Source organism: Theobroma cacao, chromosome 9 (assembly GCF_000208745.1).
Source record: "Theobroma cacao cultivar B97-61/B2 chromosome 9, Criollo_cocoa_genome_V2, whole genome shotgun sequence".
Classification (NCBI taxonomy): domain Eukaryota; kingdom Viridiplantae; phylum Streptophyta; class Magnoliopsida; order Malvales; family Malvaceae; genus Theobroma; species Theobroma cacao.
The window spans coordinates 28,687,725-28,702,720 of NC_030858.1; the positions used below are offsets into that span (position 1 = coordinate 28,687,725).

Genomic DNA, 14,996 nt, shown 5'->3' on the forward strand with positions numbered 1-14,996 from the left:
ATTAGTGTAAAAACTTGTGAAGGTGGTATAACTAAATTTTAAATCTTAACGTAAGTGTATAAGTGCTAACATAATAAGTCAATTAAGTAAAAACAATATAAATTTCATGAAAAATAAATATTTAAATTTATATTTTTAGATTAAAAGTTTTTAACAATATACAAGTTTTAATTTTTAAATAAAGAATAATAAGGATAAAAATAATTATAATTCAAAATTGACATGGAAAAATCTTATCGTAAAACTATAAGAATTGACGTAAAAACTTATAAAGGTGGAATAATTAAATTTTAAATCTTAACGTAAGTGTGTAAAAGTTAACGTTACAAGTCAATTAAGTAAAAACAATCTCAATTTAATGAAAAATAAATATTTAAATTTATATTTTCAGATTAAAAGTGTTTAACGATGTGCAAATTTTAATTTTTAAATAAAGAATAATAAGGATAAAAATAATTATAATTCAAAATTGACATGGAAAAATCTTATCGTAAAACTATAAGAATTGACGTAAAAACTTATAAAGGTGGAATAATTAAATTTTAAATCTTAACGTAAGTGTGTAAAAGTTAACGTTACAAGTCAATTAAGTAAAAACAATCTAAATTTAATGAAAAATAAATATTTAAATTTATATTTTCGGATTAAAAGTGTTTAATGATATGTAGATTTTAATTTTTATATAAAGAATAATAAAGATGAAAATAATTATAATTTACAGTTACTATCAGAAGGGTTGGTTGTAAAATTGTAAAAATTGACGTAAAATCTTATGAAGGTGTAATAAATAGATTTAAAATTTTAACGTAAATATGTAAGAGTTAATATAAATAAATTTTATTGAATTAAATTAATAAAAATAATTTTAATATTAAAAATAATAGTATTTTTATAATTTATAATAAAAAATAAAATAAAATTAAAAGTTACATAACTTAAAATAAACTAAATAAGTTTAAAAATTATCTACGTTATTATCTTAAAATAGATAAGTTTAAAAATTAAATATGTTGTTTACCTGTTAACCTGTTATACAAATTTTTATTATTTTTTTAAAATTTTGTTAATTGACCTTACAATAAGGTTAAAGTTACTGTAGTATTCACCCACTTAAATAAGTATTTCATTAATTAGTAATTAAGGAACATTTAAGCCTAACCTGTTGTCTGTAAATAAGTATTTCAATTTATCCAAAAAAAAAAAGCATTTCAAGGCCAATACCAACCCAACACGTTGCTGCAATCAAGTTTTTTCTTTAACCGATTTGCCAGATTCCCATGCTTTCTACTCTTTTAACTTAAGCCCAAAACTCAACTCTCCCTCTCTCCTTTTCAAACAAATAACTCTTACCTCTCGGAGGAATTTCTCCATTTTTGATCATTCTCAAAGGTAATCCTTTCATGACATCTTCTCCTTCAATATTATGATGAAAACCTTTGTTTAATTTTCTGAACTTTCGCATTGTTATTCCAGTGATTGTCCAACAGTACAAGAAAAGTTTAAAAAGTTTCTCTTTTTGGATCTTGTTAATGCTTTTAATTGATTTTATGGGTCTTGACTGAATTTGAGTTTTGATCAGATGTGGGATTTTTTGGACGATTTCAGGATTATTGATATGATAGGTTGCACATAAATCTTTTAGTGGGTTCAATTGTTTCCTAAGCTTCTCAGTCACCCTTTTGTTTGGTGTTTTGGTTACATAGAAGATGGGGGAAATGTAAAAATTTAGAATTTAGTGTTTTTTCTGGTTGATTTGTGTCTATCAGTATAGAAGAAACTTGGTTTGACTGACTGCAACTAGTTGAATCAGGGTCAGTGAAGTTGGGTTTCTGTTATATTGAATATTCCAGTAGTTAAAAGTATTGGAACTTTAAGTTGTTATCCGGTGTTTTTCCTGCACCCAAACAGTGTATTAAGGGGTTTGGACTGTAGAGTTGATGGAAAATTCAGGTTTGGGAGGTGGGTTTTTATCAGGTCCAAATGGGGGGTTGTTTGACCTTGAGTCATCCATTAATAGACAGCAAAAGCCCCAGTTGGGTCAACCTTCATTGATACCACACCATAATATGGTCTTGATGAGTGAAAATGACCACCGTTCCACTGGAGTAATGGAGGCAAAGGGCTGTAACCCTAAGGGCTTTCCTATGAACTTTGGTAAAGGGAAGGGGGTTAGTCCCATTAGTGCTATGAATAATGGAAGCATGAGTGAAGAAGATGAGCCAAGTTATATTGAAGATGGAAATGGTGAGAACTCCATTGGGGGTAAAGGCAAGAAAGGATCACCATGGCAGAGAATGAAATGGACTGATAATGTGGTTAGACTTCTAATAGGAGTGGTTGCTTGTGTGGGTGATGATGGTATGATTGAGGGTGTGGAGGGGCCTAAGAGAAAATCTGGGATTTTGCAAAAGAAGGGCAAGTGGAAAACAGTTTCAAAGATAATGATTAGTAAAGGCTGTCATGTTTCACCTCAACAATGTGAGGATAAATTTAATGACTTGAACAAGAGATATAAGAAATTGAATGATATTCTTGGGAGAGGAACTAGTTGTAGGGTGGTTGAGAACCCTTCTCTTATGGACTCTATGCCTCACCTCTCAGCTAAGGCAAAGGATGATGTAAAGAAAATTTTGAGCTCTAAACATTTATTTTACCCTGAAATGTGTGCTTACCATAATGGACAGAGAATACCCAATTGCCAGGATCTTGATCTTCAGGGCTGTTTTGTACCTCTTGACAGATGCTTGAAAGACAATAATGGGTCGGATGAGGAAGAAGCTGAGGGAAATGATGATAGTGAGGATGATGATGAAATGGACAATGAAGATGATAATAATGCTGATGGGGATGATGAAAGGATTGGTGAGCTCAATAAGAGGAAGAAGGCAAGTGCTGAGGAAGGCCACTTCTGGTCACAATCTGCCGAACAGGATAGTCTCAAGGTGGAGATGGCTGGAATATTTCACGATCCAACAAGGTCATCATTGGAGCGGAAGGAGTGGATTAAGAGACAGATTTTGCAACTTCAGGAGGAAAGAGTAAACTTGCAGGTGGAAGGTTTTGAGCTTGAAAAACAACGTTTTAAATGGCTGAGATACTGCAACAAGAAAGGCAGAGAACTAGAGAGGCTAAGGTTGGAGAATGAAAGAATGAGGCTTGAGAATGAGCGGAGTTTATTGCAACTGAGGCAGAAAGAATTGGAGGTAGGTTTCAGGAGCTCTGATGCATCTTTAGACCCCACTTCACTTGGCATTGACAGACTGCAAAGCAGAGATCAGATTGATTTGGGCAGGCATCAATAGCTTATGCAAAGAGTTGTCAGTTTACTGCTGATTCTTGTGTCATTTAAATCCATTTGGCAATAAGACTTATATAGCTTAAAGCATACTAGGTAGGGTTATTCTTTTTGCCATGTAAATAAATAGAAGCACACCAAATTTGAGAGATAAGATAGCTTGGGATCAAATTATTAGCAAATGTATTTTTTCCACTTCCCTTCTTCCTAACAAACTTGACAATTTTCCCTCCTGAACTTCTCTTCATATACAGACCATAAAATAACTATCACTGCCATCATCCTTTTGAAGAAGACTTCATCATGTCATTTCCCTTCATGTGCACATTGTTCTAAGAATCCAAGGTTATGGATTGTATCATCTGTCCGGGGACAATCATGCAAGGTTTTTGCAGTTAAAAGGACAACAACAATTTGGCTAGGTAGAAAGAAAGCATGCCATGCATCTGTACTTGCCTCGGTTAATTCTTTTTTTCATTTCCGCATATTATGCTACATTGGTTCCAATTGTTTCGTATGTAATTATGCGCACACAATGTTTTTTTACCTTTGCGTTTGCATTAAAATGCTCTGGGAGAGGTGTGCATGGAATGTCAAACATGTTTGTATGTTTGTGGGACGAAATGACTCTTGTATGCCTGCGGGCATGGTTGTTCTGTATGCCAAATATTGTTGAAGATGATGACACCAAGTGCTAAAACTGTGTTTGCTGTTCGTGTTTATTAGAAGTGGTGCACCCTCTTGTTAGAGCAATATCGTAGTTCAACTTTCCTTCGTCTCCCCAAATCAGTGAAAATTAATCTATTTATGTTTTACTTGTCTCATCTTCGGGATGATTGGGTGACCTACAGCACTTTAACCAAGTTGTAGGGAGGTGTGCACAATGTTAAAAGTAGCTCATGCAAACCTGAGTTAAGCTTAGACTCACAACTACAGGGTGGGGGCTGGGTAGATTCCTACTTGACTGAGATTAAAAATGAATTGTATCTGCAAGCCCTTAATAAGCAACATCTCTTAATTGTTTTTAATAAATGAAAGACTGGGGACAATGAAACCAGATATCATGAAAGCTACGTAGTCAGAGCTGTTCTTGTTCTTTCTGACGTTGGCTATTCCACACGTGCATATCACATGACTGGCATGCAATTTCTTGGAATTAGGCTATCATGTGAAATATTGTCACACACTCTTCTTTGACTTGTCAAAATTTATGGTGCAAGCTTATAGTATTTATTAAGAAAAATGATTTGGTATCAATGGAAAAAAAATCACATCTTCAATTAATCATATGTTATTAATTAAAGTGATGCCAACACTATCACGTGTCAAAATATAACATAATCTTAATCAATACTTAAAAATTAGAAGGCATAATACTTCAAAAAAAACCGTTTAAACTGTTGAGAAAAATTCAAATAAATTTTTATACTTTTATTGCTTTCAATCAAGTCTTTACTTTTATTTCGAGTCAAATAAGCTATTTGATTTTTTTATTTTGTATCAAATAAACTTAATGATTAACTTAGTCAAAATATTATTTGTTATTTTATGTCTTGTGGCATCAACGTGGCATGCTAACATATCATAATTGATAATGATATGGCACCTTGACATATAATTATTGATGATAATATAACATGCTAATTTGACATGATAACATAATCATGTAATTAGCGATAACAACGGGTAGGGTACTTATTAATTTTGAGGTACCCAAACCCAAACCTATAAAAAGTAAACTACATGAATGTTTTTTAAAATTACTACCCTAACCCTAATCCTAATACATCCCTATTATCCTATAATTATTCTAATCCGTTTAAAATCCCGATTATGTAAAAAAATTATTAAAATACTATTCATAAGTATCCAATTACCCGAATCTGAATTCGTATCCATATACAATAATATTTCTCTTGCATATTTCATATAATTTACTAATAATTAAATTAATTAAAACACACAAATAATAAAATTTAAATTTAAGTAATCAAAAACAAATATCTCAAACATAATTAATAAATTTATTAGTTATAATTTTTGTAATGTTAGCACAATATAGAAAGTAAATATAAATAAATATATTTATATTTAAAGTGTATATATACTAAAAATATTTTAATATATATCATAGTAATTATATTTCTTATAACTGAACCTAATATATATAAAGTATATATATTAAAAGACATTACAAGTCAATTAATAATCATAGTTTCATTAATTAATTTAATTAACTATATGAGTTTATCCTTAATTACAAAAAATTAAAAAAAAAAAACTAAGTTTCCAAACTATTCTAATCTCACAACTTCCTTTTAGGTTTATATATTATAAGTTTATATAACCAAAGCTATATATATTATTAATAACTAACAATCTAATAATTTTTTAATTTAAATAATTAATATCATCATGTTAATAATTAGAGTAACAATACCTTTCATATATTTGTTAGTTTTTAACAAAAAAAATTACTTGTAAAGTTAGTAAAAATTGTATATTTTTAATTTAATTATTAAAATATTTATAAATAGTAATCGGGTTCGGGTAATGAGCACTCAAGAGGTGATATCGAAACCCTACCTAAACCCTATTCGGGTAGTGAAATCACTACCCAAACTCGTCCCAAACCCGATTATAAGATATCTTAACTCTATATAACCGGATTGGGTATCCATGGATATCTTGTAATAAGGTACTCATTGTCATCCCTACATGTAATATTTATTATTTTTCATATTAACGTCATTTCAGTGCCATATAAATATAAAATTATAAGTGAAATTTTGATTAATGGTAATTAGTTAATCATTTATTATAAGAACTTATTTGACTGAAAATAAAATATTAAGGCTTAACTGAACGCAATAAAAAAATTTTTTATTTGAACTTTTTTTATTAGTTTAAAGACTTATTTGAGTATTATGTCAAATTATAAATATTAAGGTAAAATATCCTCTTCGTAAATTTTAATCGAAATTTTAAACGAGTCCATTAAATTTTAAAATGGATATTTTGCTCTAAAAAAAAAATCTTTCACAAGACACATAGGTCCAACCGTTAATCAAGCATTAGTGTTTCTGTTAATCTGATAACGTGGTAATATTGAAAAACAAGTTTACCGTTTATTAATTTTAAAAATTATTATTATATGCTTTTTTTTTTTTGTAAAAAAAAAATAGGTGGGAGCCCCAGAGGGGTGCAGAAGCACCAGCTCGGTGTTCCTTTGGAGAGGGCTCGTTGCTCTCCTCCTTCCCTTGATGCTCTTTTCTCTTGGAAAGCACTGGATCCTTCCTTACGGAGTTGTAATAATAATTTTTTAAATTAATAAATAAGAAAGGATATTTTAATTTTTTCATATTATTTGTTAATGATGTTTATACTTTTGAAATGGACTGTTTATTTCTAACACTAATATACTCATGTAAATTATGTCTAAAAATTAAGAGATAGAAGTATTTTACTTTACATACTATTACCCGAACTCAAAACAAATTAAAAAAAAAGGCATAGAGGCAAACTTGGTCAAATTCCATTTTGGTTGTCTTTAAAGTAGAACGGTTGGCACCACTAATTTGAAACCAGAAATGATTGTCAAATTGAACTCTCCAAAATAATAGCAGCATATGTCAAGAGAAAATTCTATTCAAAAAGAGAAGTTTTGAAAGTTGTGGTAGCATTCACATTTCCTACCAACCCAAGCTAAAGTGATTAGTTGTCAAAATTGGACTCCCCCATTGATCAAGGACGAGGATCATGCACCACAAAACAAAATTCCCAGTAATGCGGCTGCTACCCATACATATACAAGATACCATTCTAATGTCCCCTCACAATTCCATGACAACTTTCCTTTCGTAAAATATTTTTAATATATAACTCTTATAGAATCTTTTTAAACTAATTTGATTTAATATTTAAAAAATTTAAATGAATTCGTGTTTTTCAATTATATTCAATTAAATTATCATATTTTTTTATTTTTAATTAAATAAACTCTTATTATGATTAATGGATGATTAATTGTTATTAATCAAAATACTATTTATTATTGTATACACACGTGATGCAAATATGAAAGTGAAAATATCATATAACCATATCACACCAGATCAATTTATCACATTACCATCTATTATGAGATTAACATACTATGTTAATGTCATGTGGTATAAAATAATATGTGATATTTTAACTAATAATTAATTTATCATTAATTGAACGTCATAAAAAAATAAAAATTTATTTAAAATTTTTTAAATAGTTTAGAAGTCCTTTTTTAGATATTATACTAATTAATTTTCTCTATAACCACTTAATTTACATGCCTTTCCTATCACAAAGGCAAATTTCCTTTGTATTATTTTTTTTTTCCTTTGTGATACATATAACTGAAGAGGGAAATTGATGGAGAGATCATGGATTCGATCATTTGAGACTTGAATCTATTGTTGTGCAAAAATCAAATACTAATTGTTTTGCAAAAATGGTAATACAAGTAATGAAGGGAAGTACATTCTCTAATTTGGCAAGGCCAATTGTACTCCTTTAACACACCACAAAAAGGCATCCCACAGTGGAAGCCTTTATAACCAACGACTCCGTCTCACGTGAAGTCTCTGTCAAAACTCCCAACTCCAAACTTCTACGTTTTGTGTTGCTTGCCTCCCTCATTTCTCTCTCGTCTAGTCTCTCCACATTTCAAGGTTGGCTTTTTATCTCTTTCTTTCTTTTCCTTTTCCTATGAAATCTGCTAACATTTCTCCTCCACTTACATCATTACGTGATGTGTGATTGTTTCACTGATAACTGTTTTATATTTGTTGGGGGGTGTGGTTTGGTTTTATGGGTGTGCTTTCATTTCGGCTTACATTTTGCTCTTGATTGGAACTCTACCTTCTTTTTCTTATAAACCCATTTCAGGGCTCTTTTACTATTTGCTTCTATTTTAGATCTTGTTTTCTTTATCTTTCTCTGCTCTCTTTGTTTCATATCCTTTTACAGGTCAGTCAGTTTTTAATCTGACATAGCATCTTTTTCTCTGTATAATGTATTTGTTTGGTTATTTATATGTTGTCTTTATTGTGTATATGTCTCATGTTCGATCTGGGGTCGGATTGAAGTCTGATATATAGGATTTTTGTTTCACTTGGGTGGAGGGTTATTTTCTGTTGTGTGTTTTTCTGGTGTCTTTTAGATCTGATTATGATAGGGAGTCTGGTATATTGGGTTTTTTAAAAGATCAAATAAGTATGTGGTCTTTTTTTTCTCTTAAAAAAAATGCAATTTTGAATGAGAACTCTATTAATATCATACTTGAGCCTCTGGCCGTTGGTTTGGCGTGAATTGATAGATGAAGCTTTTGGGGAATGTACCCATGGTTTAAATTCCATTTTAGACCAGAATCTGTGCGTTCGTAGTAGATTAATTTTGGTGCTTTTGGTTGACAGTTGACAGCTGAGCTTAAAATCTATGTGATGTAACTTTGCTTTCACTCTGTCCTCATGAATCTTCTATTATATTATTAACCTACTTGAATTTTTGTATATTAAACATTGATCTCATCAAAAAGATTAAATTGGTTTTTATCGTCAAACTCATTTCCTTATTAATTGTTCTTATTTTCAACTCAATCCACTCTTATGGATATGTGAAATTCAAGTTGGTTTTAAGTGCATGAATTTTAAGGGTATCTTTCTCAAAAAAAAAAAATAAAGAGAAAATTTTATGCTTATTAGATATTTGCTACATCTGTCGGTTTCCTATCCTCTCTGTTATAGTGTTGTTTGCTTGTATCTGAGCAATTTTCATTTATTATTTTAAAATTTTTGGGTCGAAATATTCATGTTCCAGCTATGCCCTTATGTTTCAGGTGGATGATATTGTTTAAAATTAGTCAGTGATAATAAGGAGAAAAGTTTTAGCTTGTAGATAGTGCAACCATGCAAAATGAAATAGAAAAAGATTATGAACCTTAGTGGCAAGAAAAGCCTCTACTTGTGAGCTGGGGGACAAATGCTCATTTTATTGAAATGGTTTTTATTCCAATTGAATTTGTATACATCTGGAAGCTAAGTGGGTTCTTGTTTATAATTATATAGGGCCACAAATTGTTGTCCTTTTTGAAGTTTTGTTTCTTTTGTTTTTTGTTTTTCTTCTAATTTTACTTGTCATCTTGATTTGGTGTGGTTTCACAATTTGAGGCATCAGGGTCATGCTTTGGTTTTCTCCAGCTCATTATAATCATAATATTTGGTTTTGTTGTGTAGGGTATTTTTCGTGAGAAGTGATGGCTGATAGGCACCAACACCCTTCTGTCATGCAAAAGGTAGCTGGACAACTCCATCTTACTCCCAGCCTTTCACAAGATGTTCAATATCGCTATGGAGGTTTCCAAAGGCCTGCGCTGCATCAGAGGCGTTTTGCATCTGGAAGTTGCAATGCAGCACTACGGTATCCCATGGCACAGGCATGCCCAGCAAATTATGATCTGTCAATGGTCGGTTCAAGTTCATCACCTATATGTGTCCAGGCTCCATCAGAGAAAAGCTTTTCTAGTTTTGCTGTTGATTTTCTTATGGGTGGAGTTTCTGCTGCTGTGTCCAAAACTGCTGCTGCTCCCATTGAACGTGTGAAGCTCTTAATTCAAAACCAGGATGAGATGATTAGGGCTGGTCGGCTCTCTGAACCTTACAAGGGAATTGGTGATTGTTTCAAAAGAACAATCCAAGATGAGGGCATGGTGTCATTGTGGAGAGGAAATACAGCCAATGTTATCCGTTATTTCCCCACTCAGGTTAGTCGTATCTTCATAGAAATAGCCCTATGTTCATTCTTATTTAGAGCTGTCTGCTCATTTATCATTTTTTGAATTTTTTGGTGCTTCAGGCCTTGAACTTTGCCTTCAAAGATTACTTTAAAAAACTGTTCAACTTCAAGAAGGACCGTGATGGCTACTGGAAGTGGTTTGCTGGCAACTTGGCATCTGGTGGCGCAGCTGGTGCCTCTTCCCTTCTCTTTGTCTATTCCCTGGATTATGCCCGAACTCGTCTTGCCAATGATGCTAAAGCTGCAAAGAAAGGAGGTGAGAGGCAATTCAATGGCTTGGTTGATGTATATCGGAAGACTCTCAAGTCAGATGGTATTGCTGGCCTTTACCGTGGCTTCAACATTTCATGTGTTGGCATTATTGTTTACCGTGGTCTTTACTTTGGAATGTATGACTCTTTGAAGCCAGTGGTTCTTGTCGGAAAGTTGCAGGTTAGTAGATTTTTGGGCTAGAATTTCTAATTTATTTTTGGCTTTTTGCGTCAACTAATATTCATACTGTCTAATGACAATAAGATCACTGCTGTTGTGCTTTCTGGATGTTGGTTAGATTTCTTCCCTGGCTAGAGGATTGTGCTCACGTGCATTTTTATTTTGGATAATATCAGGATAGCTTCTTTGCTAGCTTTGCTCTTGGTTGGGTTATTACCAACGGTGCTGGTCTTGCCTCCTACCCAATTGATACTGTCCGTAGAAGGATGATGATGACATCAGGTGAAGCTGTCAAGTACAAGAGCTCACTTGATGCATTCTCTCAGATCCTTAAGAATGAGGGTGCCAAGTCTCTCTTTAAGGGTGCTGGTGCGAACATCCTCCGTGCAGTTGCCGGTGCTGGTGTGCTTGCAGGCTATGATAAGCTCCAGATGATTGTATTAGGAAAGAAGTATGGTTCTGGCGGGGCATAATCATGCCAACTATCTTTTCTACATAAATACAGATGGTGATGAAAATCATTTGCAATTTCATTTGATTCAAGATTTTGCTAAGGGTGATTTTTTCTCATTTGAATAACTTAGTTTAGAGGGGTTTGTCTCCTATAACATTGATCCTTGGGAGGAAATTTTTACCCCATTTAATCCTCATTATTTGAGTTGTTGCAGCCTTGCATCTTGATTTTATTTTTTGGAATTTTACCCCTTTATAAGATTCCCCCTTTGCTTTCCTATTAATGGTTTATGGTTGCCTTGTTACACTGGAAATTGCTAAGAGACTGCAGAGCTTATAATTTTGGAAACTCCGAGGATCATTTCATTATCCTCTCAACGACTATATTGTAGTAGTCTTGGAGGATGAAGCTTCCATTCGCTGGTTTAAATTTTTTACACCTATTCGTTTAACGTTGAACGAACTTGAAACAAATGGAGATCTGTCTGACTAAATCCTTTGAGAAGCTAGACCAAATAATACATCAAAGCAATTCACTGGACTGTTCGGCTTTAATCAGCAAAGCATTCAACCACTCTGTCGGAACTAGCCGTCCTTCTTTCATTGGGAGGAGAGCTATACAATTGTTTTGATTCCATGGGCTCCCAGAAATCTCTCTCTTTTAAATTGTGCTAGATCTTTCCCGCCTTTCCTTCTACTCATTGCACAAACCGGCAAACCTCTATGCCGCTGTACACAAAAATCTGATGAGCCTTATTTATTCTTTATGTTATCATCAAATCTCAGATTGCTGCATTTCATTTCTAAACCTCTCTTCTTATTAGACCCTTCTCTGCTTTCTTCTTCTTATTGCTCTCTTCACGCACGTTCTCTTCCTCCTCTCAAAGGAAGAAAACCACCCGCCAACGGTAACAAAACCCATGCCCTGCTTCTCAGCAACCCAGTTCTCTCAATCCTACAAATATGCAAATCCTTGCCCCAGCTGAAACAAATCCAAGCCCAAATGACCATCAAAGGCTCAATGTCAGATTGGTTCTTTTCCAGCCGCCTTATCGCCTTTTGCGCCTTGTCGGAACACAAAAATCTTGATCATTGCATTAAAATTTTGTACAATTTGCAAAGTCCAAATGTTTTTTCATGGAATGTTACTATTAGAGGCTGTGCAGAGAGTGAAAACCCCAAAGAAGCAATTTTTCTTTATAAGCAAATGCTTAGAAATAATGGGTTTATTAGGCCGGATAATTACACTTACCCTTCTTTGCTTAAAGTTTGTGCCTTTTTAATGTTGAAATATTTGGGATTTGAAATTCTTGATCATGTTTTGAAATTGGGTTTTGATGCAGATTTATATGTTCACAATGGGGTAATTCACTTTTTGGTTTCATGTGGTGAATTGGAGTTGGCATATAAGGTGTTTGATGAAAGTTGTGTGAGAGATTTGGTTTCTTGGAATTCTTTGATTAATGGCTATGTTAGGAGTGGGAGAGCAAACGAGGCAATAGGGGTTTATAGGAAAATGCGGGAGGAGGGAGTTGAGCTGGATGAGGTGACGATGATTGGGTTGGTTTCTTCGTGTGCACAGTTGGAAGAGTTGAAACTTGGGAGAGATTTTCATAAGTATATTGAAGAGCATGGAGTGAATTTGACAATTCCATTAGCTAATGCACTCATGGACATGTATGTTAAGTGTGGAAATCTTGAGGAAGCACAAAGGATATTTGATAACATGGAGAAGAAAACCATTGTTTCTTGTACTACAATGGTAGTTGGTTATGCTAGATTAGGGCATTTGGATGCTGCTCGAAAGCTTTTTGATGAGATGCCCGAGAAGGATGTTGTACCATGGAATGCGATAATTGGAGGTTATGTTCAAGCCAAGTGTAGTAAGGAGGCTTTGACTTTGTTTCATGAAATGCAAGCTGGTGGTATAAAGCCTGATGAGGTGACCATGGTTTATTGTTTATCTGCATGCTCACAACTTGGAGCCCTTGATGTTGGAATTTGGATTCATCATTATATTGAAACACACAAACTTTATTTGAATGTTGCGCTGGGAACTGCTCTAGTTGACATGTATGCTAAGTGTGGGAACATCACAAGGGCTATTCGGGTTTTCCATGAGATGCCATCTAGAAATTCTTTGACTTGGACATCAATTATTGGAGGTTTAGCTCTTCATGGAAATGCACATGATGCCCTATCTTATTTCTCAGAGATGATTGATGTTGGGTTGAGGCCAGATGAGGTCACTTTTCTTGGGGTTTTATCAGCTTGTTGTCATGGTGGTTTGGTGGAAGAGGGTCGCAAACTTTTTTCGCAAATGACATCTAAGTTTGGTCTGTCTCCTCAGCTCAAGCACTATTCGTGCATGGTGGACCTTCTTGGTAGGGCTGGGCTTTTAGATGAAGCAGAAGAGCTTATCAATGGCATGGAAATTGAGCCTGATGCTGTGCTGTGGGGAGCATTGTTCTTTGCATGTAGAATGCATGGAAATTTTTTGATGGGAGAAAGAGCTGCTCTAAAACTTCTAGAACTGGACCCTCATGATAGTGGTATTTATGTACTGCTCGCCAATATGTATGGGGATGCAAATATGTGGGAGGAAGCAGGGAAGGTTAGGAAGATGATGAAAGAGAGAGGAGTAGGGAAGACCCCTGGTTGTAGCTCAATTGAGCTAAATGGCACTGTTTATGAGTTTATTGTTAGAGATAAGTCTCACCCTGAAACTCAACAGATATATGACTGCTTAATTCAGCTAACACGACATTTGGACTTTGTTGAATTTACTTATGGTCTTCCTAAATGTTACAATGACTTTCTCTTAGGCTTGGAACTTGAAACCCAACGATCTAATTCCATGCAAATTATTCAGTAAAGGCCTTTACCATATCAAAGGTATTCCAAGTTTCTAAGTTCTATAATTGGTTGTTTCAATTGCTCTTCCTAAGGTTTTCAAGCATCAAGTGGCAGAATGCTTTCCAATCAGGCTGTATTTTGCCGTTGAGTAACTGATGGTTAGAGCATCTGTGCTTGCCTCTGAAAATGGTTAAGATTATTCAATGTTTTCAAGGTTTAATTCAAAACTGGGATGAGACCTGGTCCCAAAATTGCAGATCTATTCACGATCTGAGCAAAATGATATGGGGTTTATTACTGTGGAGAGGGAACAGATTTGAACAAAATGATACTCCTTATATAATGTTCTTTAGTGTCTGAACTTTCCCTGGCTCCGAGTCTTACCAGGAGATATTTCACTTGCACAGAAGTTCAGGATTTCAAACAGGTGCCACAAATGTTCTTAATGGTAGTTTGGCATCTCTTGTGATGCTGCATTTGTTTTCTTGGTATGTATTTGTCTTGGACCGTGCTAAAAACATCAATAGCGGCTGCATGCTGTAATAGGTGGAAGAGGTAATTAGTTGACTCCTTGGATGCCTGCATGAAAACTACCAGTGGCCGGGTCTTACAGGGTTTGACCTTTGGATTTTGTGTTTCATGCAGAATTGTGAGATAATCTTAACCAATGATCCTTGTGTACTATGATGCGAAATTTTTTAAGAATTTTATTGGGACTAGTTACCGGGTCAATAAGCACTGATAATCTTTCTTGTCATCATTGTGCTTACGGGATTCATGGCAGAGCATGCATATGAAATTATTAGAGCAATCAGGAATCAGCACTACTCGTGGTTTAATATTTCACATTTCTATTATGGCATTGAAATAGCATGTCGATCTGTTGGCGGCTCGAAGGACATGGATTTCAAGCAAAAAGGTAATAAAAGCAATCAAAGATTGTTGATAGTATCCAGAAAAAGTGATGTATCGTAGTAGCTTTCAGACATGGCACCGAGGTGCAACCAAACGTTTTCAGTTGTGAAGGCCCTCGTCACAATTGAAGCAATTGATTGAATTCGAGAAACTTTTATTTCATTTATCAGTACACAAAATAGAAGTGTGGGTGTGGGTTAGTTGTCAATTTCAA

General features: G+C 33.9%; 3 protein-coding genes across 4 annotated transcripts; all 3 read left to right on the top strand.

The window, feature by feature from the left end:
* LOC18589797 lies at positions 1,274-3,528 on the top strand. The gene is made up of 2 exons (XM_018126548.1): positions 1,274-1,389; positions 1,606-3,528. Exon 2 carries the CDS (start codon positions 1,938-1,940, stop codon positions 3,300-3,302), a length of 1,365 nt encoding a protein of 454 aa, XP_017982037.1. The 5' UTR covers positions 1,274-1,389; positions 1,606-1,937; the 3' UTR covers positions 3,303-3,528.
* LOC18589798 (ADP,ATP carrier protein 1, mitochondrial) lies at positions 7,894-11,291 on the top strand. Of its 2 annotated transcripts, none has more exons than XM_007014933.2 (4): positions 7,894-8,004; positions 9,568-10,094; positions 10,187-10,558; positions 10,735-11,291. In XM_007014933.2, the coding sequence occupies exons 2-4, from the start codon at positions 9,588-9,590 to the stop codon at positions 11,029-11,031; spliced, it is 1,176 nt and encodes a 391-aa protein (XP_007014995.1). In that variant the 5' UTR covers positions 7,894-8,004; positions 9,568-9,587; the 3' UTR covers positions 11,032-11,291. The 2 variants fall into 2 exon arrangements, with proteins under 2 accessions (XP_007014995.1, XP_017983391.1); XM_018127902.1 differs by lacking the exon at positions 7,894-8,004 and adding an exon at positions 8,102-8,302.
* Positions 11,295-13,918, top strand: LOC18589799 (pentatricopeptide repeat-containing protein At2g22410, mitochondrial). Its single transcript, XM_007014934.2, has 2 exons — positions 11,295-11,312; positions 11,601-13,918. The coding sequence occupies exons 1-2, from the start codon at positions 11,295-11,297 to the stop codon at positions 13,884-13,886; spliced, it is 2,304 nt and encodes a 767-aa protein (XP_007014996.2). The 3' UTR covers positions 13,887-13,918.